Raw genomic sequence first — 27097 nt, forward strand, 5'->3', positions numbered from 1 at the left:
ATTGACGCTGTGTCTTCTGAGATAGCTACAGGAAAAGCGCTCACCAATGACTAATAGATAGCCCTTGTCTAGCAAGGGATTATCTTAATAAGATTATTCTTAAGTGTTAAAACTTCGAGCGTTTAACAGGAAAATCATTAATTCGTCTAGCAGCGAACTGTAGTATGTACTTGGTATAACATTTAATATTTTCAATTCAAGGATATTAAATGAATGGATAAGTTTATGTAATATGTGTAACTTTTAATTCAAGAAGATTTTTAAGTTTCAATTTTGAAGATGTTTATATTTACGGCAAAATATTTTGTTAGATTATACTGAGGGTGCGTAGGTATATTCGTTTTGTTGGGTTTGTTAATATCTAGTATTGATATAATAAAATTGCCACCATTATCTTCTTTTTCTACGCCAGGGAACAAATTTTCATGCGTTTATCACTAAGAGAAAGAGCGATAGAACGAGGAAGATTTGAGTATTCAATTTGTAAACATTATGGACAAGTTTACTTAATACAAACAAACTGATTTCGTACGCTTACATACTGTACGCTTACGTACTAAACGTTTTTTCCACAGGAGAAAATCGTCGGATCCCCAACCGCGCGGCAGGTGGGGTATGTGGGAGTTGGACCTCACTGAAAACTCCTGCCGCTCACAGCCGGCGCCTTATCCCGGACCAGGCCAGAGCCCAGTCGGGGCTATTGAGACGGCACGGAGAGAGCACATTACGTCCATCCCGCCGACGTACTAAACGTTGGCCAAATTTTAAGAGAAAGATATTCCAGGTCACGTTATCGAATCTATGATTGATAATCTAATATTGTATACGACAAAAAATCATATTAAATCTGTTTAAAATTATTATTTTTCTACGACTTTCTGCCGATTCCACAGCTACAAGTTTAAATGAGACAATAAAAACGTATGTGATAACAATAGACCGAACAAGAACAGTTCTTCGTAGAATCTACCACGGGGTTGCAATCGCGACCCACTCAGAAGATCTGGCGAGAAACTCAGTGGGCTGGGTTAGTTCGCTTGTTGAACTCTTCGTCGTAATCGACAAGTTCGACGAGGACGTTGACCGGCGCGGTGCTTGAAGAGCTTAAAAATACCGATAGTGGATCCTGGGGATTCGTCAACACATATTTCGGGTGACCGCGGTATTACTTTGCCCCGTCGCCTGGATCGGATATGACTTCGCTGCCTAACAAAAGAGAGGATCTCAGCTAGTCCAATAAAAGGAACACGAAGAGGTGGAAAACGCAATGAAACTTTTATAAGATTCCGTAGTCAAATGACAAACTGCGGTATTTCTATTATTTATATCAGGCCGTGCACATGTATGATGGCAATTTCTAAAATCAAGGAATATCAACGTTACCCTTAAAATTCAAATTCCATATTCAAAAAGCGCTTTTCTCTGTATTATCCACGTATACGACCCACACGCCGGGGCACATGGCGTGATCTATGTATTGTATACCATGACGGCAGACGACGGTCGGTGAAACGGTATGCAACAACTGGCCCCACGCCAGACACTCGGCCAAATCTGGATATTTACAATTAGTACGGCCGGTGAACTTAACTTCTCGATTTTCTAAAGTCCATTATAAATACGGTAATCGTTGCCAAACTCGTTAAGTTATTAAACCAGCGATTGCCGATTCTCATAAAATTACCATGTTTTACTGAGAATAACATTAAGGAACAGAACTTATCGAGTTGTTAAGTCGGTATAGGCGCTTCGATTTAACTATGCTCACAAAATCTAATACTTTTTTTTTCTACCTATTCTAGTAACCTCGAGGGGTTCTTCCAGATTCACCGAACTAGTAGGTGAGCTCACGGGGCTCAAACCTGATGACGTTACTAACACTAACCCTAGCAAGAGCAGTGCTTCGCAGAATCTACTACCGTGTCGGCAACGCGACCCACTGAGAAGATCAGGCGAGAAACTCAGTGGGCTATGTCTATGGGTTAATTTACTTGTCGAACTTGTTGACCGGTGCTTGAGGTACCTAAAAGTACCGTTAATGGATCGGGAGGAACCGTACTGACGTGTTTAGGGGCGACGTCGACTGTTTACCATTCGGTCCACCGGATCGGGTATGATATATCTATTGAAAAGTTTGGTGACCAATTATTTTCTTTCATTCTTTCACGTTTCAACACTCATAATTTCCAGTTATTACAGAAGTCGAAACAGATAAAACAAAAACGATAAAGGCTTCATTCTTCGCAAATCGATATTAGGCCTGAGGATGAAAATAATTCTAAGAGCACCATACCAAATCTCTATATTTGTTGATTCTAGTACTGAAGTAGGTATGTCAGAGTAATATTCATTTATTAATTTAGATAGAAATTAATAATATTAATAGTTGCCTTATTGTTGCGGGCCAATTTCGCCCAAGTACGCCGGTGATACCAGTAATAGCAGAAAGACCAGGTTTCTGTGTTGAAGATCACTGGATACGAATTTCATATAATTACTGCAAAAGCATTTGTATCGGAATCTATTATCAATGGTAACGATGTACGTACAGCTGTACCTACTCGAACAGTTGTAAAAATAAAAACAAATGACGTAATACAAGATCAATCCTCGGGCAGAATCAGATGCAAACAAATCGTAACCGCAGGTTATCGGTGAATGTCGACAGACAAACGGCGGACGCCGACCGACCCACATCACGACGTGACAGCTTACAATAAATACAGATTTATGGAAACAATAGGTCATCAACATAATAAGTATGTGAGAAACAAACATTCCAAATTAAGGTATAATAAACAATTTAGGTATTAAAAATTGTCGTATATAGTAAGTTGTTTGAATTTGGAAAATTGAACTGTATTTTTTTATTTTATAACTAAAGCTGCTGGCATTTAATGTGATGCATTCTTTTTTTGGTCTCATTCTAAGGAATTCGTTTCTGAATCTTTTTAATGATAGAGGATAGTAAAGTTTGCCGAAAGTAAACTGAAAAACTCCGAGTACATAATATGATGTTTATTAATTAGATTTATTTATATGTAAATTTTATCTTGAATCGAGTCTTCATAACGTGGCGGGAATTTTCCCTTCAGCATTCCAATTCAATCCAGCCCCACAAAATGTCAACACTCAGATTTTGGCACGAGTTTCAGCGAGGAAAAGGTTGAAGTTCAATTTTCGTTCAAAAACAAACGTTTTTAAACAAATAAATATTAATATTACACTCTTTAAATCTATTAAACAATTGAGATGTTACATTATATTCAAAAAATAGAATAATGTTCTTATCTTAAGATGATCTAATATGACCAACCGCTGCCTTCTTACATTGTTAAGGGAAAAAAATTAAACCTTTCAAAATATTTAAAAATGAAAAGGTGAGTATAAGCATTTATATGCAACTAGCATGTTAGATAGTCGTTGTCCTGCTCTGAAAGTAATATAAAAAAACCTACAAAAAAATTGCAGCGCCACCTGCCGGGTCCAATTCTAAATCAGAACCATCTGGGGACCCATAAAAAACATATGATATACATATTAAATTTATTAAAATCAGGTGCTCAGTGTAAAAAAAACGCACGTATAGAAAAATTACGTATACGAGTATATGAATATTCTTTCAGAATCAAGATGAAACGTTCAGTTATCATTTTTGTTTAAAAAGCATTTCATAGATAATATATCGTACATAAATCCCGACTATATTATAATTATTATTATAATTCGCGTCCTAAATATAATATCTACTTTAATCTTCTCTTGGCACACTATGAATACCTTTGTTGTGAGTCATTACTCAGTATCTATAAGACCCATTTTACAGAACAGAAGTTTGCTAAGACTTATATTATTATTTGCAACCTTTAGCTATTATCTGAGTGATTACTGATGGTAACGAGTATTGTAAGCCTGCACGGATAGGTATCACTGTATTGCCTATTTTTGACGCGAATCAGTCATTCGAACCGGTTTAACTATTACAGAATCCAATTGAGATTTCCACAATCACTCGGCATTAACCTCTTGCCACCAGACATACCTTTTGCCCGTCCATCCATCTCCGTAATAAATAATAAAACTTCCACACTAATGCGTGTTTTATTTGTCATAACAACAATTCCATTCTACGACTATATAGTCGGACTCTGAAACTCTCGAACATTACAAAACTATTGCCAAAATTATCTGGCGCCTTTGTATGAATGTTTGAAAAATGATGTAACTAAAATACATCATTACTTGAAACGTTTGCAAAACTACGCAGTGTTCTCAATGGATTTTTGTCTATAGCTTCGTAGTTAGATTGGTTAGCAACAGCTTCTAGTCGGTACCTGAAATAGCTAAGATGTGACTTGAGGAAAAGTTCTCGGTTGGACCGGTTACGGGTCATTAGGAGCTGTATTAGAAGCCCACAGGGATAATTCTACCATCCTGCCAGCTTGAAGACTAAGGCAGTTCAATTGGAGATCAAACCTGAAGTTGGGCAATAGGATTTTGTAATGGTTTGCCTGAACTTCTAGGGCTATAAAATAAAAAGCTCATAGCCTATGTGGTATTAGTGATCAGGAAATAGAAATATAAGTTACAATGTACTTAGAACTTCTCAAACATAACCAAGAGGCAACCACCATCACTAAGCCGAAACTTTTCTTTGGAAAACTATTGTTAATTTAAAAATAGTTTTAGTCGACAACAACAATACTTACGTACAAACTTTATTTATTTATTTCGTGTCTTTGAACACCCACACATATTTTACAATAGAGTTCAGTTTTCCTTACATCGCTTTCCCACAAATCTTTTACGAAAACAATGACCTCATTTTTCGTTCGGGAACATACGGTTAGTTAATACACAAACATTGTTAGGTTGTAAAGTCTTGTGATAAAATACCCAAATATCTAATTCGGCATAACGCCTTCGCATTGTGTGATACACATATATTACTTTGTAGTCTATTTCTATTTCATCGCACATAACAATTACCGCCTATTTCAGCCGTGAAGCAGTAATGCGTATCGGTTTGAAGAGTGGGGTAACCGTTGTAACTATACTGAGACCTTAGAACTCATATCTCAAGGTGAGTGGTGACATAAACGTTGTATATGTCTGTGGGCTCCGGTAACCACTTAACACCAGGTGGGCTATGAGTTCGTCTACACATGTAAACAATACAAAAAAAAACAAATTCTTTACATATAACTTACAAGGTGCAAAAAGTAATACATTAAACATAATTATATGAATTAATTAAATAAACAAATCATATGAGATTGCAAACGGAGAAGTAAAGAGTCCAGAAATCTCGAAGTATCAGTAATTTGGGACACATTAGCCCACCTAAAGAAGTCGTGCATGTTGTGATTGTCTTAACAATGTGAATGTAAATAAATGTAATCTCCAATTAGAAATGGTGACAGTAATTTCAATTAATTTATTATTAAAAAAAACGAACAATATTCCTAACCTAAAAGTATATGTTATTATACTCAACACGCTTAATTAGAAATTCAATTATGAATACAGATGGACGATAAGGAAAATAGAAAGCATAGTATGAATGAAAATCGTCAGTTTACGTAAAAAACTAAGTCATAAAATACACAAGACATTTCATGTGATTTATTACAATTCAATACCTCAGTTCCAAAAGTCTATAAAATGCAATCTGAACATTTACAAACATTTTTATATATTCAAGAAACGATGGCTCGTTGGTCGAGTGGTTGCTGAACTTGACTGCTATACCACAGGGTCGAACTCAGTCGGATCAGTTTCGTTTTGTGAAAGACAATTTCACTGATATCTCAATCTTTATTTTTATTAGTTCTAAGGCGGTACCTTTCGCTGCTTACCTGTACACGGTACCGCCTAGTATATTCCTGACCAGCCTAGGTACGCGAACAGGATGAAATTAAAAGAATTCCATTTTTGAATATTAAATGCAGTACCCGAAAATGTTAGGTATCTTTAGGCTGGTACGAGTAATGCCGATTTATCGATTCGATATCTAAATAAGTGGAACAACTCTTGAATGTTCTGGAACGTTGTAGACATAATCAAAATGAAATAAAAGCGTGGCATAGATGACACGGAGACAGTTATATTTGAAGCGGATAAGACTAACGGATCACCTCAACGATCAGAAGCAAAAAGTGAATTGCGATGGTGAATAATACCTTGAAATCGAATGAAATCGAATTTTATTTATTTCAGTGAAGAGTTTTTATTTATCCTGAGTTCCAGCTCGTAATCGTATTAACAGATTTTATCTAATCATTTCGAGTGGCCGAGGCGTTTCCTGCAAAACACTGTTGTCTTCTTTGTTTTTACTATTATCAGTCTAATTGATAAGTCGAGTAACGATAGTAGTTTTAAGAGATTATTAATTTAAACAACTCACTGTCTGTCTGCGACCATTCATTCAAAAATCATGATTTGTATTGAAAAATCAACTTCACTAGTATAATACAAATTCCTAAGATTCTTGATTGTGAGGATTTCAAGTACTTTCATTACTTACTTTATGTATAGGATTTTAAAAAAAAAACTGATATTAAGAATGGATTGCTGCAAATCGAGGTTATTGTCTATACTTTTCTAACTTAATAATTTAGCATTATTAATTAATCAATTGAATGTGGCCACAGTATCAACAAATTAGATTAGAGCCGTCGCGTAATGAACATGATAAATTTCCGCTTCCTAGTACTATATGGGAATACCGATTTTTATATAATATGATGAAATATAAATTTGGATTCTTTTTGTAAACATATATATGAATGTAAATAACTATTACAAATGCTAGATAACGTTAAAAATCAACAAAGGCCAATGGTAGGGCACGTAATTTTACAACTAAGATCGATGCTAGTTTACTGGAAAAGTTTAATTTTAAATTGCATTTCGTGCAAGATATAACTGTTTTACTCAAACCTCTTCACTAATGTTATTAATAAGGGACATCCCTATTAATCAGTAATCGAAGTGTAACATTTAAAAGATAAAATCACACGTTTTATTATTGAATGACAAGTAGGTTTACGATACAAACATCACGCTAAGAAATTTCGTACACGAATTATTTATTTACTATTTTTTTTTTACTGAATTCACGCAAACAATACGTGCTACGTCGAACTTTTGTTGAAAATAAATGCAAATATGGTTGATAAGCGGATTCCCCACGAGGCGAGCACATGGCGAACGGAACGAGTTACGTGTTTGCGAATTTTATTGAAATTTTATCAATTCATCGCAATCAAAAAGGTTATTGACACGGCTACCAAAAACAAAACAAGTTTTTTAAAAGTGTTATTCTGTTGTTATGTTATGCACCTCACACTTAGTCATATATCAATTCTTATAAACACATAATATACTTTTTTAATTCGTAAGTTTAAATCATTGTTGCTATAAAATATAACATACTTATTTCCTTATGTTACTAAATCATATGTATATTGTTTATCTTACATCAAATATTTAAAGTTAATATGTTTTCTTCTCACATTAGTAATGTCCTGTTTACTACATCATTTACTAATTGTGTTGTTTTGAGATCCTAAATATGTTTACCAACAAGGTTCATAGTCTGAATAACTTAGTTCCTAATTGTTTAGTAAATACTATTCGTGTATATATCCTCGTTATCCTTGAAACTCAAGAGTTCGATATCATCCTAACTCTGTGCGAGTAACACTATGCGTAACGATCTCTAAATACGTCTGAAAAGGAATGTTAGGATTTTTAAAGATTCATATTGCTTTGGCAATGTTCTCTTCGATGTCAATTTTCAACCGATGTTTGGGCAAGAATGATCGACCTATCATAAAATAATTTCAATGTGCATTATTGGCCATTGGACGTGATGAAGCAATCGCATCTCGCTCGCAAACGTCAGAATTAACACTGCTCACTATATTTTTTGAAGCACACCTAACAACAAGCGTGTTTAAATTTGCCAAATATACGAAAGGAGATGATAGAAAATACGATAAGAACAGAAAAGAAATTACAATATGTTTTTTTTTAATTCATTTCCCGTAAATTGGTAGAGGCCATACCCAGCGGTGGGCTAATGCTATCGTTCGCCAAAAAACAAGAACAGATCCGGTTTACAAGTGGCAAAGCTCAGAGATAAGCTATTAAAGTGAACTTTAGCAGATAACTTGGATTACATGTGGAAAAAAATATGGATTAACAGCGTTTGAATTTTTATCTATTACTTTTAACTAAAAGATGAAACTTTGTATCAAAGTTGGTGATAATAACATTTGATGGAGGATTTGATGATTAAATTGTGGTAGTCGAACCTCAAGTATGCGATATGGACTAAATTGGACACTCTGCATATTAATATAAGGGTGCTTTTTTAATAACAATATCTTGTTTGCTTTGCGAAATATTACAGCTGATTTCACTTAATTCAAATCATCTAAACTGACCTCCTGCAGTATACCAGCGCCATTGTAGCCTGTCTGTCTGGAACATTATTTGATGCTTTTTTTGTGAAAACTTTCAGGGTCGCGCGCCTATATTTTTTTTATTGTTTAGATGAGTGGACGAACTCACAGCTCACCTGGCGGCTGCCCCACTCTTCAAACCGAAACGCATAACTGCTTCACGGCGCAGAAATAGGCAGGGCGGTGGTACCTACCCGCGCGGAGTCACAAGAGGTCCTACCACCAGTATAAAATAATAAAATACCAGTATAAAGTATAGTCATACATCGACTCGATCCTCCATAGGAGGTTATGACGTGTACGTATTTAACAAATGGACGAATACTTCAGACGGTTCTCAGCATCAACCTATGAGAGGACTCTAATTGACTGCCTATAACTTGTTGTTAGAATAAACAAATTAAGTAAAGTCATGTTCAATCCGCGTGTACACTGACACCGGAGCGACGTGGTGCGTTAAGCCGATATCAAGGCTCATCGTGTAACACAATCTTTATATCCGTATGGCTGTCCCATTACAAGCTCCTGATAAATATTTATTATTTTATTAATGACAAAATTAATAGGTGGTCCATATCTATCCGATAGTAATTTATCAGACTCGAGTGCTGTTTGTGAATCCTGATCGATCCGACTATTATTCAGAATACCATCGTCTCTTCGTACAGCTATTTCCCCTAGACCGATTGGGTCTTAAATTTAGTTCTTATTTATTGCTCAAATGGGTGGACGAGCTCACGGCCCACTTGTAATTAAGTTATTACTGGAACCCATAGACGTCAACAACGTAAACAAGGTGGGTAGCTTGAGAAATGAATTAAAGTCGCAGTTTTTACAGTACAACGATGACTCGCCCTTCAAACCGAAACGCATTGCTGCTTCACGACAGAAATGGGCAGGATGGTGGTACCTAGTACCGAGCGGGCTCACTATACGCCCATTCGCTAATAGTAGAATTGTTTCATCTTATTTTCGTACATAAGTGTCCGTCCAATTCCTACACTCAGTAAAAGTCTTGAAGTGGATGGCGACTTATGTATTGCAGTATCAATAGGCTCTTTTTTTAAGACCAGGTGAACCGTAGTTTTTGTTTGTATTTTCCCAAAACGCTACAGAAGACCCTTTAATCCCTATGTCAAAAGTTCCGTTATCAAACGTTTAGGTTTTCGTGTTTTATACAATACCAGTTCATTTTTCAAAAGAAAACCGAGGCGAATACGGATATTCGTAAAGTAGAAACGTTTAAAGGAAAAAAACACTGTAAAATGTAGATGTAATCGCGTCCTTGTATGTACTGCGCAGTTCTCGATACGTAAATATTCAATGGCTATGCAAAAGCAGTAATAGTTGCTAATTACGTTATTGTGCAATAATGAATTTGTCACGTTTTCTACTACTACTCACTAATAAGATAAAAAAAAATTTAGTGGTAAATTGGGTTATTGTCAAACTTCAATGGCGACAGGTAACTAATTATAAAATCGATGAGATTAAACCGTAAAAATAGTTTACTTATATCTATGGCTCACGAAAACCGAAGACAATACTAACTGCTTGTGTTAATTGAAATCTATTAATGAAATTTGGTCCGATCGCCACCAAATCAAAACATTGTGTAGCGGGTAGCTATCGCTGAACCCAAGTCATTTGACAGATGTCTGAATCCCGCTTATAAAATTTTCAAGATTTTTACATGTTACATTTTTATATTATTTTTATTTATGATCTTAACAAGATTTACATGTATAAATACAAGTTCCGAATAATAACATTGACAGACCCGACAGACGATGTTTTTAGGCACCTCAAGCACCGATCATCGTTCTCGTCGAACCCGTCGCTTGCGACGTAGGGCTCGACGAGTAAATTAACCCTCAGACAGAGCTCACTGAGTTTCTCGCCGGATCTTCTCAGTGGGTCGCATTCCGATCCGGTGGTAGATTCTGCGAAGCACTGCTCTTGCTAACAACACTCCCGGTTTGAGCCCCGTGAGCTCACCTACACGTTAAGGCGAAGTTGAAATAGCCTCTCAAAGCTATCAGCATAAGTAGGAAAATATAAAAATAACGTTTCGACCGTCGATCTAGCGAGCAGGCGAAATAGCTCCAAAAACAGTCACCCGTTAAGCCAACCTGAATATTTCTCGAAAATTTCATCGAAATCGATTCGATCGTTTCGGAGTTCTATAGGGAACATACATACATACATGCATGCATGCATACATAGACTATATTTAATACGTAGATACTATACGCCCTTGATTTTGTTATAGGTTATTCCTGGAACACTATATTGAAGTAACTCTGAGTTTTGTAGAGAATAGTCAACAGTGGGAAGCGGGTTGACTGTATCCCTGGCATTGCGGATATTATTTGATTCTTTATTTAATTATTCTATTTAGTTTCAAGCACAATTTAGAAGATGATAATAAGAAAAATCATACATTGCTTTGAGAAAATAAACTTTTTCTTTCTATAGGCATTTAGGTACATTTGGTTTTGAATTAGGACGTGTGAATCTAATCATAGTATACACTCCACAAATAGACATGACAAACTTTAAATTAGTAAATAATTTCGTCACGGTATTCACTATTTATTTCTTGCACAGTTGGATGAATAGAGGGAACGGAATCGGGAGCGCGACCGAGCTTCATAATGACGGGGCGGTGGTTTGAATCTAACTCTAAAACTACTTCGATCGAGTGTAAGCGCAGAGTTACGTTTTTTAATAACGCTATGTCGTGTATATCCGGGCGATGCGCGATATTTAGCGGGTAGTGAGTCGGGGTTAGCGGAGCGATGATATCGAAGGCGAGATCATCGACTAACGCGTCAAGCCGCCTGCCATTAGGGGTTGTGGTGTGTGAGTTCCACCTGATGTGTTTACAATTTAGGTCGCCCGCCAGAATGACAGAGCTTCCCATGCCGAGTAGCGCCTCGATATCACTGCTTAGAACGGATAAATCCTATAAACGACAGCTGATGTGCAGTAAAAGATCACAATAGACTAAGCACTCTATCTCGCTCACACCCGCTTGAACAGTTGCTACCTCGCGCTCGCACCTACAGCGGGCTCTCAATGTGTCTGGCAAGATGTAAGAACCATTAAAACTGTCCGGCTATTGGGGTAACATATTTTTATAAGTCCCTAAGTAACATATATAAAATTTAGCTTTTATAGTATAACGAAAGTATAATTAAAATTTATTAAAGTTTAGGGGTGTCTGGCAGGGGGTAACAACTGGAAAAAGTGTCCGGCAACGGATATCATGATTTCTAAAGATATTCTGGAGTAAATATTAAAAAAAAAACCTTTATACTTTAACGAATTTAAGGTACTATTTTATATACCTTTACTGCCTGTTACCTGCCCAAGTAACCACAATCGAAACTCTATAATCGCGAGTCGTTCTTACCTGTGTTGGAGACATACACAGAGAAACTTTCAGCTTTTATAAAATAACGAAGGTCTGGCTGTCGCGGGCTCTTGGGCTAGAACGCGCACAAGGCCCCCGAGTGTTAAACGTTTTCCGAAGTCCATAGACAGCACAACGTAAATATGGCCACCCACTTTGAGACGTGACGTCAGCTAGTTTGAATCATATTTTTGCCTTTACCAGTAGACGAGCATACGGCTTATCTTTTATCTTTTTACTAGTGGCAGGACCTCTTATGAGTCCGCGCGGGTGGGTACCATCGCCCTGCCTGTTTCTGCCGTGAAGCAGTAATGCGTTTCGGTTTGAAGGGTGGGGCAGCCGTTGTAAATATTCTTGAGACCTTAGAACTTATATCTCAAGGTGGGTGGCGCATTTACATGTTGTGGATGTCTATGGGCTCCAGTAACCACTTAACACCAGGTGGGCTGTGAGCTCGTCCACCCCTATAAGCAATAAAAAAAATATAATAAAAATATAATCTAAAAGTGAGTATCCACCGTCGGTCATGGAAATCGAAACCAGGTGCACAACCAAGTCTATATTCTAGAACTCACAATTGCACGATGCACTTATTGCGTTCACAGCTGAAGTAGGTATTCTTAAATTGGTTTTCTTCCTAAATTTTTATCAATACCTAATAGTTGTTAATGATACATATTCATGATATTTTGATGGCACGACGCGAGAACGTAGTGTTCGCGTGTAATTTTATTGTTGTTATCATTGTGTTTTTGTGTATAGAAAAAGTTTTGTTAAAAACTAAACGACAAAAACATAAATTATACGTGTATATGAATATGTATATAAAATAACCAAGTCTGCTTGATATTTTTTCGTAGTCTCTATGGCTTTTTTTGCAAACGGTATCAGAATCACACGCTATTATTTTGATGTTCACATTTTGATCGAATTAATTAATCTAATTATAATGTTTTTTCCTACGTTTTCGGTGGTAGCCTAAGGAGCTATGTTTTTTTATTGCTTAGATGGGTGGACGTGCTCACAGCCCACCTGGTGTTAAGTGGTTACTGGAGTCCATAGACATCTACGACGTAAATACGCCACCCACCTTGAGATATAAGTTCTAAGGTCTCAGTATAGTTACAACGGCTGCCCCACCCTTCAAACCGAAACGCATTACTGCTTCACGGCAGAAATAAGCGGGGTAGTGGTACCTACCCGCGCGGACTCACAAGAGGTCCTACCACCAGCTATTTGTTTGGACAACTTTTTTGCCTAACTAATTACCACTAGCCTCTGGGGTTATTCTTGTTTCAATAAATGTTTACGAGAAGCTCACGGAGCTCAGCCTGAGTGACGTTCTAATTAGATGCTTTTCAAGTTCGTGAATCTATGTTTCATATCGACGTCACGTTTCTCTGTCTAGTGTTTAGGTCAGATGCACTAGTTAATTCACAAAAGTAAAACATATTAATTATCACGTTTTGCCTGTAATAAATATCGTTAAATGAGAACAAACTTTTTTGTTTTACAATAAATCAAATCGAAGTGATATTTGCTACCACAAAAATATTTAACTTATCAATGTGGATACGTAAGCACGAGCAAGTTCCGTATAACTAATTCCGTGACAATTTCATCAGACAATGCGTCAATTATTAAAATAACAAACAACCTCAAAATTAACATTGAAATGCTAAACTTGCAATTATTGATATTTCGTAATATGTATGTACGTATTGCGTCATGTAATTTAATTTCTTATTTGATTCGATTACTTAAATTTTTTTTTATTGCTTAGATGGGTGGACGAGCTCACAGCCCACCTGATGTTAAGTGGTTACTGGAGCCCATAGACATCTACAACGTAAATGCGCCACCCACCTTGAGATATAAGTTGTAAGGTCTCAGTATAGTTACAACGGCTGCCCCACCCTTCAAACCGAAACGCAAAAGTTAAGTGAGAGGATCTTAAAAGGAAACTAAATCGATAATATGAACATTCACTTTACGTATATAAGCTCTGACAACGGTTAACATTAGATGGACCGTGAACTCATTTGCCCATTCTAGCTTAGTTGAAGGTACTACTTATTACTTGAAGGTATCAAACGAGATGCTTAATCAAATCATTGCAAATTCTACACGCCATCAAAGCCTGTACGTACGTGCCTATAACCACCAATTTTTATAATCAGCTAGCTGACCCGGCAGACTTCGTAGTGCCTCAATCGATAAAAAAAACACCTAAACTATATTTGTTTCCGAGAATTTTCATATTTATCTACCTTTTAAACCTTCTCTGGACTTCGACAAATAATTCAAGACCCAAATTAGCCAAATCATTCCGGCTGTTCTCGAGTTTTAGCGAGACTAACAAACAGCAATTCATTTTTATATATATAGACTAGTAAATAATACCAATATTATTTAACAGCATATACAAGATTTACTCCGCAACCAGAACTGATACAATGTGGCTGTGGCTAGTGGTACAATTCATTTCTATAACGTTCAAGGATCAATCAATTACCTCAGTTAAGAACCGTAATGTGTATTCGAAAAACCAATACAATCTTGAGATGTTTTCAGAATAACTATGTACTATGAGACTTTTTTTTATTGCCCTTGTAGGCAGACGAGGATACGGCCCACCTGATATTGTCGGTTACCGTCGCCCATGGACTTCAGCAATACCAGGGGCAGAACCAAGCCGCTGCCTACTGCTGAAGACTCTTGAAGTCTTGCTCGAAATTATTAACAATTTCCTTTTTTCACTTCAATAAATAAAACAAAAATCGATTAAGGTTCTGATAGGGTTGTAAAGTAGTATTAATTTAATAGGTATTGCAAACAAAACTAAAATCTATTAGACTAGATAAGACAAGGCATTTTGCTTACAAAGAATTTCGATGGAATACTAAAAACAATAGAAAATAATTTCGACAAGAATAATATTACAGTACTGATGACACAACCCTAATTCAGCGTATAGACTAAAATAATTCAAGAAGTAAGCTCTACTACAAATATATTGAACAGCCTTGACATCGTTTGAGGTCATTTCATCGCACGGAACGAATCCGATACATAAAACGTACTAGCTACAGATTGCCGCTATAAAATCAACCATAGATTTACACTCAATTTAGACTTATAGAGTGTTGAAAGAGACGAGTTCAACTAGTAAATTTTCAAAATTCTACATTCTTTAGATATTATCCTCGAATATTCAAATTTATTATTCTATTAAACAATAATTGCGTTATAAACTTAAAAGACTAAGCCAAAAGCATTCCGCGCATATCAGTCACTATTAACGATCTATTAACGAATTTTAGGAATTTATGAAATTATTACTATTCAAATTCGTAATTCCATGGTACCGTTTTTCTTTCTTAACTTAAGCGCACCGGATGTATCCAACCAAAAAAATAATTCAACATTATTAACCATAGAGTTGTCCTTCTTCAAACGAGGCTTGTGGAGAGTATTAAACGGTAGGCAGCGGCTTGGCTCTGCCCCTGGCATTGCTGACGTCCATGAGCGACGGTAACCACTCACCATCAGGTGGGCCGTATGCTCGTCTGCCTATACGGCAATTAAAAAAAATTCTTAAATCTTTGCAAATGAGGTCTGTCACACAAATAGGCCTATTTTCAGGTTTTATCTTATATCATAACGTAGCCTTTGTTTCATCATAATATGTTATTGCCACTCTCCAAGGGCGAGAAAATTAGTTACACACCGTTACGGCCTATAAGCTCGGGTGCATGTCGTTGGACGTACATACATATGCACTCCGTTTGAGAATGTTCTAACACGATTGTTGCATATTTAGAAGAAGGATCTACCATTTCTCGCTTCATTCATGAATTAATATTCCTTACAGACCATAAAATTAATTACCAACTTGAATGTTAGACAGATTTTGTAATTTATTATTTAAACTTTAAATAGGTGGGCGAGCTCGCGGCCCATCTGGTGTTAAGTTGTTACCGGAGCCCATAGACACAACAACGTAAATGCCGCCACCCACCTCGAGACAGGAGTGCTAAAATCTTAGTTTTTACAGTACAACGGCTGCCCTACCCTTCAAACCAAAACGCATAACTGCTTCACGGCAGAAATAGGCAGGGTGGTGGTATATACCCGTGCGGACTCACAAGACGACCTACCAGATTTCGCAAGGCAAATCACAGATTACTTACCATCGCGATATTTAATCAAATAATTGATTGTCAACGCAAAATTCATTGCTGTTGTTTACGTCGCATCTACGTTTCTAACTCTCGTAAAGCTGACGACCTAATTGGCATTTCCACAAAATTGCTTCTTACCATGCAAGACTTGACGTAATATACTAAATCACAAAACAACATAGTCAAAATATGATTTAACATATTAAGTATTTTATTTTTCTTTAGCCATTCAATACAGCTCGCCGATTTGAGCATCCAAAAAGTATGGTCAAAATTTTGTCGCAACAGTCTTGTACTATATAGCGTGCAACAGTTATATTTAGGGCCTACTAAGATTTTATTGAACAAAAAAAAAATTGTTTCAATCTCATGAATCGCATCTGAAACATGTTATGTAAATGTTTAAGTAGATAAATCCATAGTTATATTTCGTGTACCAGTCCAAAGGCCAAACAAATATCAGACGCATCAAACTGCGCAGTATTTGCGTCTGGAGCTCCCCAGTTTCAAAGGTGCAATTATCTACTTGTCGGCAATCGTTTAGATCATTGGGTCACGGATGAATCGAGTACCATTCATTATAAAGAAGAAAAAATCTCTATATATAAATGAATTGCTGTTCGTCAGTCTCGCTAAGAGCGGCTGGACGATTTGGCTAATTTTGGTCTTGAATTATTTGTGGAAGTCCAGAGAAAGTTTAAAAGGTAGATAAATATAAAAAATCTCGGAATTAAATGAAAAAAAAACAATTTTATTTTTCCTTTGATGTGTCCCCGTCGAATGGATTCCTTTTGTTTGTTTTAAGTTTATTTTATACAAAAGTTTAGGTCTTTTATTTATCGATTGAGGCACTAGCGAAGTCTGCCGGGTCAGCTAGTATAGAATAAAAACATCATTATTCGAGTAAATCTTTTAGAAAGTTGCTGTTTTTGTGTTTCGATGAAATTCAATTTACAGAGATGAACGGTAGTTGATATTCCGCTCCATCTTTTTTTCTTAAATGAATTCTAGAGCTCTTCGTGAATACACTTTTGAACAGAAAAGAGAAATTTGTCAAAAGAAACCTTGATTTCTTAAAAAAAATATGTATTGTTTTTCAGTACCTAACCCCGACCCTTTGGAACAGTTCCAAAAGCGAGGTTGCGTGAATCATTTTTACCCGAACTTGGCAACACGCCAGACAAGAGACAATTTTTCGACATAAATCATAAAACGTAAACGATTAGGTACAATTTCCAATTAGTATCAAATTTCGTTTTTAGGACTAAGTAAGCGGTTTCATGAAATCATGATGCTGAACTAAACTAAAGAAAAACTAAACTAAAACTGAACAAAAACTTTCCTATCACATAAAATTTCAACCAACATTAAAATCGACTACGAATTCTTTTTCCTCGACTTGATATAAAAACAACGAGGAAATACACCATTTCTCTTATCTGTTCTCTCTTCTATACTTTTGTTGTAACATAAATGAACTTAAATTATTGGTAAATAATCATTTTTGTCGCTCATTAAGCCTTCAAGAGACATTATTTCCTATGATATAAAATAAACGTTAAAGGATGTTTTAGAGCGTAATCATCATGAGCATCTTATTATGATGGAGTGTGAATACTGATAAGTGAATTCTTTCCTCATACATAACAAAGTACAGAATCTAATACAATGAATTCCAGCAATTCGCTGTTTGTACAGTACAATGGATAATGGTTTTGTTTACAACACACATTTCCGATGTGAGACGTTGAACTTGACTGAATGCCATGAATCGATTTTAGCCCAAGGAATGACTGATGACAAGAGAAAAAAAATCAACAGCTTTTACATTAATTCCCACTCGAGTAGGTAGGTATATTGTATTTATTTTTCTGGTGCAGAAGTTTTTGTAAAGAAAGATGCAGAGACATAACTAAAACTACTATTTCATTGTAAAAATTTATAAGTATTTTTTATAGAAAAATACGACGGTAATTAATACAATATTCAAATTTCGACGAATAGCCCCTTAGTCGTTCGTGACCACGAAAACCGTTTTCGAAGCGTCTAGAATCTATATATTAATTGGTGAAGCAAAAACTTTATACCCTTTTTTATGAAAATTGCGCGGACGGAGGAGTATGAAATTTCCCACACTTATAGTTTATATAGACGAGGAGTGCAGAATGCTATTTTTTTTTTAATTATGCATTTTTTTTTTTTAAATCAGTTAAAAAACATTACAAACACTACCATATATTTGACACACGCATATACTCTTTTTTTATTGCTAAAGTCTGTGGTCTAATTGAGAATAGATTAATATTGTTTGTCTATAGTGTAGCATTGGCGAAATCTGTGATTATACAGGTTTATTACATAGTATTTGACAATAGAACCATAATAATGTTCAAGCTTATAATTTCAATTAATTATAGTCGAATTTCGACTACTGGAGAACCACTAGTAATATAATAATACATATTATTATAATGACAGTACAACATGCGAATTTTAACCGTAACGTTGTATATATGTAATCTCTATATGATTTATGACATAAATCTTAAAAGAGGTTAATATGTTACACAGGTGACATAAATGTTAATTTGAATATTGAAATATTAGAAGAAGGGATTATTAGAAATATTAAAAGCATTTTTGAATATTGAAATATAAAAAACATAAAAACTGGTGAAGCAATAGCTTTAAATGTTGTTTTTGCTTTTTATAGAGCAACTCAGTTTGTGCTACAGTTTTACTAGGCTAATATAAAATAATACATTATATGTATTAAATGTTACTGTTACCTATATGTATTACATGTGTAGTTTTTATCGTGAAAACCGAAAAGAAATTCAAGGACATACCTTAGTTGAGCGCAGTAGAATTGATGAGGGATAGCGGTCAGTACACCGGCGCCATCACCGGTATCATTGTCGCACGCGCAGGCACCGCGGTGCTCCATACGTTTAGCCAGGACTTCAGCATCTCGGACAATCTAGTTAAAAAATGTCATTTAACATAGAGCAAACTTCGCTAAATAGCTGCCTTAAAATTTGTTCTACAGTAACATATTATATCTCAATTATTTTCAATTATTCTAAAGGCTCTCCCAACCTGTGGGTCTAGGTTGGTAGGAAGGTCTTTCACAATGTTTTGTACAATTTGTTTCACTCTGATAAATTGTTTGATCCTATCATCTCCTATTTAAAATCAATAACCGAATCCATCATTAGAGCAAAATCCACCCCTTTTCTGGGTCGGTTTGTTAACAGTAGGCAAAGGCGGCGATAAAACCATAAGAAGTCTTCAATAGATTTCACATTACGTCGCTAAATTATATAAAATATAATTATAGAGATACTATACATTCCCTGCTCTTTAAACAGATTTTACGTTTTTTGGTACATGATTAATTTGAGATGTGATCTGCGCATAAGCTAATTCAGTCGCGTGCAGTAAATGAAAATCAAAGCTTGTTACAATGTATGGGAGGACGTGGTACAATGTAAATAGATTTTTCTGGAATGTTACGTAACGCTCGATTCGTATATTGTTGTATTGTCAGTTTGCACAACTGGTGCTGTAGGCATCACAAAACAAATCTTATTAAATGGTCGTCCTTGTCAAGTCGTGTAACCGTTTTTGTGAACAAGACTTCTGAATAAGCGTACACATCAAGCGTTTCATGAATGTGAAGTACATTTTTGTTTACAATTACTAACAGTCTGTACGGATATTATCACAAGGCCGGCTATACGATTTCAGCCATCAAGTCCTACTACTGCTCATATTACCAGTCTTCCGTCCGTTATAGTGGTATTTAAAATTTATTTTGCAATTTAAGACCTGCTCAAGAGACTATAGTTCGAAAAGAAAAACTATTTCGACCTCAATTTTATAATCGCAAGCCAAACAGGACTTTTGCAATGTTAGATACAGAGCGCGGACGAGGTTGAACACAGACTAGTACAGTATTCATAGTTGAGATATGTTATTTAATATAATGGGTAGTCAGACAGTGTGAATTTAATTTGGAGACAATTAAATCGCACATCACGTTTTTTTTATTTCAATACTGCGTTTTCCTTACCCATTTTCTGGTAATTTACCACTATCCCGAACAGACGAGAAGACGAAGACTGTAATTATTTTATACATATACTAGCGACCCGCCCTCGCTTCGCTCCGGAAACATTAAAACACACATGAAACCAAAAAAATTTTTTTTTTTTTTAAAGTAGCCTATGTTCATCAGGGACAATGTCGGCTTCTAATGGAAAAAGAATTTTTCAAATCGGTCCAGTAGTTTCGGAGCCTATTCGTAACAAACAAACAAATCTTTCCTCTTTATAATATTAAGTATAGATATAGATATAGATAGTAATCGGCACGAATCTTGAGATCTGACCTTGACATACACAGAAGTTCATTTTTAGGTCTGTTTGGGGGAAATAGGCAAGAACGGGGATGGCGCCGGTCATAATTATTACGTGATTGTATCTCCCCGCATCGCTATCACATGCCGTCAGTTGTGAGAGTCGAAAGTGCAAGACTCGTGCCGATTACTATGCAATTTTGAATGTACTTACTTTATGACTGCGTTTTCCGTCGATAGCAACAACAAAACCAACACCGCAGGCTTCGTGCTCGTTCTGGGGGTCGTACAAGCCTTGCTTGGGCGGCCCTTCCCACTCCATACCTAATAGAAAACGAAAATAACACGTTAAATCACACATCATCAATCACACAATCGCAATTTACTAATTTAATTTGTCTCAGGTATGCATATTCACACAGCCGAGGACAGGCAGGAGTGGCGCAGGATAATCAAGGAGAATTTTTTCTAGGAGGCCACGACCCTCAGCATTGAGGATTATCGACGCAAGGAGAGGATGCATATTCACCGTAAAGGGAACCCAGATTTTAGATAAGCGCCAATTATCTTCGCTATTAATGTTTGGGTTTATTTTATTTATTTATCTCAATGGCCTCCCTCATACCATTACTGGAAATATTCAATGCGAGATTAAACCGTAAAAGTAGATTTGTGAAAACCGAACAAAATATGTACTGAACAACCGTTTTTCATTTAACGACCCCAAGATAGAGCTCTTCTGTATTACAGGTAGAAACGTAAGAGACGAGAATCCAGTTCTTTTTTTTTTCCTACCTAAGCTGATAGCCTTAAGAGGCTATATCAGCGTCGCCTTAACTAGTAGGTGAACTCACTGGGCTCAAACCTGATGACGTTGCTAACACGAACCCTAGCAAGAGCCGTGCTTCGCAGAATCTACCACCGGATCGGAAACGCGACCCACTGTTAAGATCCGGCAAGAAACTCAGTGGGCTGTGGCTATGGCTTAATTTACTCGTCGAGCCCTTCTCGACGGGTTCGACGAGAACGATGACCGGTGCTTGAGGTACCTAAAAGCACTTTTAGTGGATCGGGAGGATCCGAAATGACATGTTTGGGGCGACGTCGACTGCTTTCCATTCTTTCCGCAGGATCGGGAATGTAGTTACCGGCGGTCACGATGAGAGGGTTCTCGTGTCGTGCCGCTTTATCTAAGTGGGAGAATCTAAAATACCCCTTTCCCGTAATGCATTTCGACCGGTATTTGTATACTTATACTGTCATTTAACTCAGGTGGATAATTATATTAAAATAGATTAGTTTTTTAATTATTAGGAGTTAAAGTATGAAATTGCTGATTTGTACTGAAAAATTGAAATCCTTTTTTTTCTTCATTCAACATATTTATTTAATCAAAATATGTACCATTATTATCTATACATTGCTGTCATCTAATAGGAAGGTTATTTATGCCTTTGCCATAGAACTCTGGTGATCTAGATTCTATAAACAGGTGAAAGCATTTTGTACTGCCTCCTGGGAAGAAAACTTTTTATTACGTAGCAAATTGTTCAAATCAAGAAAAAAATGGTAGTCCGTTGGAGCAAGGTTTGGCGAATACGGAGTGTGACGAATGGTTTCTAATTATTGTAGTTCCTGTAGAGTTAAAACAGTTTCTCGTGCTGTATGAGGTCTCGCGTTATCATGGAACAATAATGGTGAAGATCGATTCATGAGTCGGGGATGATTCACTGCAAGTTTGCTATCATTGTTCGGAGTTCGGCACAGTAGACATCTGCCGTTATTGCTTGACCAGATCGGAGAAAGCTATAGTGAATAACACCATGCTGAGACCACCAAACAGTTACCATAAACTTTTTATTTGTAAGCTTTGCTTTAGGACACTGTTGCGGCGTTTGGCCTGGGGTCAGCCACTGCATTTTTCGCTTACGGTTATCGTAAAAAATCGACTTTTCATCACATGTCACAATTCGATCCAATATTCCTTCATTTCTGTATCGATTTAACAAGGCAAAACAAGTTTCAACACGCGTTTCTTTCTGCAGAGCAGTCAAATCATGAGGCACCCATTTTTCTTATTTTCTTATTTTATTGATTTGACGCAAATGAGTCAATATTGTTGATAAGGTAACGTTAAACCATAGCCGCAAATTTCTGGGTAGTTTGGCTCAGATGGGCTTCCACCATCTCTTTCAATTCATTGTTATTCATGTGTGCATGGTCTTCCACGTGGTTCGTTCTTCAAATCAAAATTTCCATCACGAAAGCGTTTAAACCAAAATCGCACGGTGCATTCATTAGCAGTCCCATCCTAACGTAACGTTGATATTGCGAGCTGTTTCTGCAGCGTTAGTTTCTTGTCTAACCATCTTACTTGTCTAAATAAGCTGAATAAAAAAAACAACAAAGTCGATAATCGAATGTTGCACATTTTTTAAAAGAAGAACCTCATAGGTACCATTTGAAAAAAGTTTCACTCGAAAATCTCAAACCATGAAGGTTCTATGTCAATTCGAAGTACCTATTACAATAAAACGGCAATTTCATACTTGAACCCTATTACTACCGTAAAAATTAAATTTTGGAAACGTTTGACAGAATAAAGTCGTATCAACATAAATAATGGATTATAGAGATGTTATTTTGTTTTGCTGTTCTCGCAGTGCATGATTTATTCGGCGTAGCTATTTAATAAAACTAAGACTAGTTCAATGACACTCAGCATTAATATACCAAATATTCCAGTTGTAAACTTGTCAAACTTGTATGTACTTATAACAAAAGCGTATGACAAATAATGACTCGACTATTAAACTGTGAAATGTAAGATACTTTGATCTTAACAAATTTTGGATGTTAACACTTGTTTTAGAATGTGAATATACAATATTGAATTTTTTAATTAATATACTAGATGGAATTCTGCAAAAAGTGGCCCAAAGGATATAATGCCTGGTGTGCTTGTGTCAAGCAATGTATGAACACAGGGACTTCCACAATGACAGAAAAATAATCATGTGATAAAGCAACATTTTGAAGAATGCATAATTAATGGTAACAGGATGTCCTGTAAACGCACACAGGTAGGTGGCTCCGTCTTGCCTATTTCTGTCTCTAAGCAGTCCTACATCCCACTTTGAAGGGTGGGACTGCCACTAGACAATTGACAATTTCTCTTTCTCTATTTTGAAAAAGAGACCCAATACAATAACCCTCTTATTGTGGCCACTGTTAACTACATATCTGAGGCGTCGCGCGACGGTACAAAGCAAAGCCGACGTCACCTTAAACATGTCTGGTCGGATCTTGTAGATTAGTGCTTTTACAATTTATTTATTTTACACTTCATGTAATATTTACAATGGTGGACTTACTGCCTAAAGCATTCTCTACCAGTCAAGCAAAGGTAAATAATGGTAGGTGCATTAAAATATATATTAAAATACAAATACGTACACAAAACTACATACAAACCACAAATGTAAATATATGTATGTACACATATACACAAATACGTAAACACATATATAAATATATAGTTTATAGAATATTTAGAGGAATATATTAACAAATTTTTAGGCTCTTTAAGCCCTGGTTGACATTGTTATCGAACTTGTTGACTACAATGAAGTGTTTGACGTGTGAACTTGCCCAATAGACAACCCACTGAGTTTCTTGCCGGAACTTTTCAGTGGGTCGTGTTTCCGATTCTGCAAAGCCTGCTAGGTCTAGTGTTAGAAATTCTCTCATTTTGAGCCCGTGAGCTCACATACCGGCCCTTGCGAAGTCGGAATAGCCCCTTAGTCTACCAACAATTAGGTAGGGGAGAAAAAGAAACACTTTCTCCTGAAGTCTTACTGTGTGAAGCAGCATCAACATTATGATGTCTGTAGATTTCAGTAAAAACATAACACCAGATGGTCCATGAATTCAATCTTTCATTTATGGGATGGAAAATAAAAATCAGACAGGTACCATTAAACTGCCGTTAACTGATTCAAAAATTTCATACATACTGTTTTTAAGAATATGGAAATACAATATTGTAAGTGGCAGCTTGCTGAGTTCAAACCTAAATGGAATAAAAATTGTAGAAATTTATTTTTATAATTACTATCAACTATTTTTTTCCTTTTGTTGAATGTATATAGGTATTGTAATTTTTATGCTCCATGAACAGAAAGTACATACAATAAACTAAGATTTTAAATTATATTATTATCTATAACTAAGTAATTTAAAAATTAAATATTTAAATTTTTTCTCATAACCCAAGTATGTATTACATTTCTTTCACTTTTAATTCACATTTCAATTTGAAGATTATCTCAATTTAGAACATTGAATTTAGAAAAAGAATTGCAGAAATTTTTTCACCAACCATACTACATTCATTTATCACTGTCATTATTGCTTGTTAATCTAATTAGTTTGTTTAGTACCACAATGATTGAGGACATGTTGTAAATCTATTTTATGAGCTTATCATTTAAGAACAGGATTAGGTGTTTGTGATTTCGTCTGGACACAGTTATGTTCCACTTTCAAATGGTTCTAATTAAAAAGTCCCCAATTATTTTATTGACAACTCTCTCAACTGTGGTACAGTAAAAAGGGTATAACAGTAAAACCATGTCGTTTTTACATCTAATCTGTGAATAATGTTACAATTTTAGACATTTTTACTTCTTAGACTACAACTAAAATTCAGTAAGTGGAAAATAACATTTTATTTTCATTTATTTTAAGTAGGTAGTTGTTTCAAATTGTTTTATGATAAAAAAAACTGAAATTGAATAACGTAATGCTATCGAAATTTATTGTAATTGTTTGTAATTTGTAAAAATTTAATGTACCTATATAACGTGAACTACTTGCTTACCACAAAAACGTGCAATGAAATCATTGTGAAAATTTGGGGCAGGAAAATTAGGCTGGGATATCCTGATCATTTACCGGTTGTGTTTAATTTAGTTAAAATATAATTAGGATTATACACAACATTTTATTTAAATGTTTGTTGAGATGAACTATTGAGAATTGTTTTCCAAAAGCATATTATCATTTATTGAAGGACATGCTCTTGGGCTATGGTTTTAAGCATTACATGTGCGCAAATTACAAATTATTTTTCAAAATAGTTGTCTTGTCAGATTTATCGGGTAATATAAATTACACAAAAATGTAAAAAAACCTCACCTCAAAGTAAGTTCGATAAAATAATAAAGCGTAACTCGAAAATAGCACTAAGCAACGTTTTCACTTTCACAGGTAAGGTTTTTTGTATTTTAATACTAGATTTGCAGAGTAAGTATTAAGTTGTGAAATGAGACACTAAAACCACAATCCACCGGTTACATGTAGTGACCTTTCTACAGACGACTACACCAACCAGAGCTGCGCGATTTACTGTTACAGTATTTTTGGTGAAATGTGAACCCTGTCTTTATTCTTGTCAAAGTTGTCAACACAGCATAGATAATATGCCAGTGGCCACAGACTATAGTACTAAATTTTCATATTGTAAGATCGAGTCTTTGTCGTTCCATCTTTAGAAAATCGATTTGAAAATAACATCACGTTGCTTTTCCAACTGGTTTTCATTTTAGTCAGATTTTACAAAACCAGTATTCTTAACGTCGAGTTTAAACATATCTTCGTTTATTGTTTTACTACAATGTACTTGTTATTGTAATTTGTTCTATAAAATGTGAAAAATGCGGAATTAACTTAAATTGATTTATGTGAAAATGATAATTGGATGAAATAAAATAAAATTGAAAAGAGTGAAACGCGATGAGATAAACTAAAATGAGAAATCGTATTAATTATCTGGAAGGATTTTACTGAAATGTCAATGGATATTTTTGATGAAACCGAGAAGACACTTCCTGGCTCTTTTTCGTTTTGCAATGCATTATGCATTTTCATAGTTACTGACAAGTTATATTTATGATATTATATTATATATAAGAATACATAAATAAAAAAATATAAAAAAGCCTTTTATATCTTGCTTGTACGTCATGGTATAATTCAATATATAATAATATATAATTATAGTTTTGTTAGCAAAACCCTCTCAATGGAAGGTAAAGGCCTCCAGAGATGACCAGTATTCTCCATTCTGTGCCGCTTGCGGCCATTCAATGCCTGCTACTTTTATGATGTCTACTGAGCGTTTGGTCTTCCTCTTTTTCTCTGTTCTAGTGGATCTACCCGTGTTGTTGTCTTTTTAGTCCAGCGATTATCGCTAAGTCTCACAACATGTCCAGCCCATTGCCATTTAAGTTTTTAGAAATAGCTAAAAGCGTCGATGGCTTTAGTTTTTAATCTTAAATCAGTGTGGCAGATCTTTTGAATTTTTATTATTTTCAAGATGTTTCTCTCCATACTTCTCTGGCAGAGTGTAAATATATTTTATGTTTTTTTTTGTTTTAAAAATATTATTAAGTAAAATTTAAGGACTCGTTCGGAATTCTATATGTGTTGTGAAAATACTGATCAACATTTGTAATACACAGCGCAGTGTGTTCGCTCTGATGATGCTACTTCAAAATGGTGTGATTTAGCTGCGGGTGTACCTCAAGGTGGCGTACTATCTCCTTTCCTTTTCTCTATTTTCATTAATGAAATCACTCAGGTGCTGACTTCTCACCACCAT

At 35.6% G+C, this 27097-nt stretch overlaps 1 protein-coding gene across 1 annotated transcript in view; it reads right to left on the reverse strand.

The window, feature by feature from the left end:
• Positions 1-25844, reverse strand: part of Gogat (glutamate synthase) — a 67502-nt gene extending 41658 nt beyond the window's left edge. The window contains 3 exon segments of the mRNA NM_001048213.1: positions 18923-19053; positions 20648-20757; positions 25633-25844. Coding sequence (NP_001041678.1) covers positions 18923-19053; positions 20648-20755 — 239 coding nt within the window. The 5' untranslated portion in view covers positions 20756-20757; positions 25633-25844.
• Positions 25845-27097: the final 1253 nt, after the last annotated feature.

The sequence above is a fragment of the Bombyx mori genome, chromosome 22, assembly GCF_030269925.1.
Source record: "Bombyx mori chromosome 22, ASM3026992v2".
In the NCBI taxonomy this organism is placed as follows: Eukaryota; Metazoa; Arthropoda; class Insecta; order Lepidoptera; family Bombycidae; genus Bombyx; species Bombyx mori.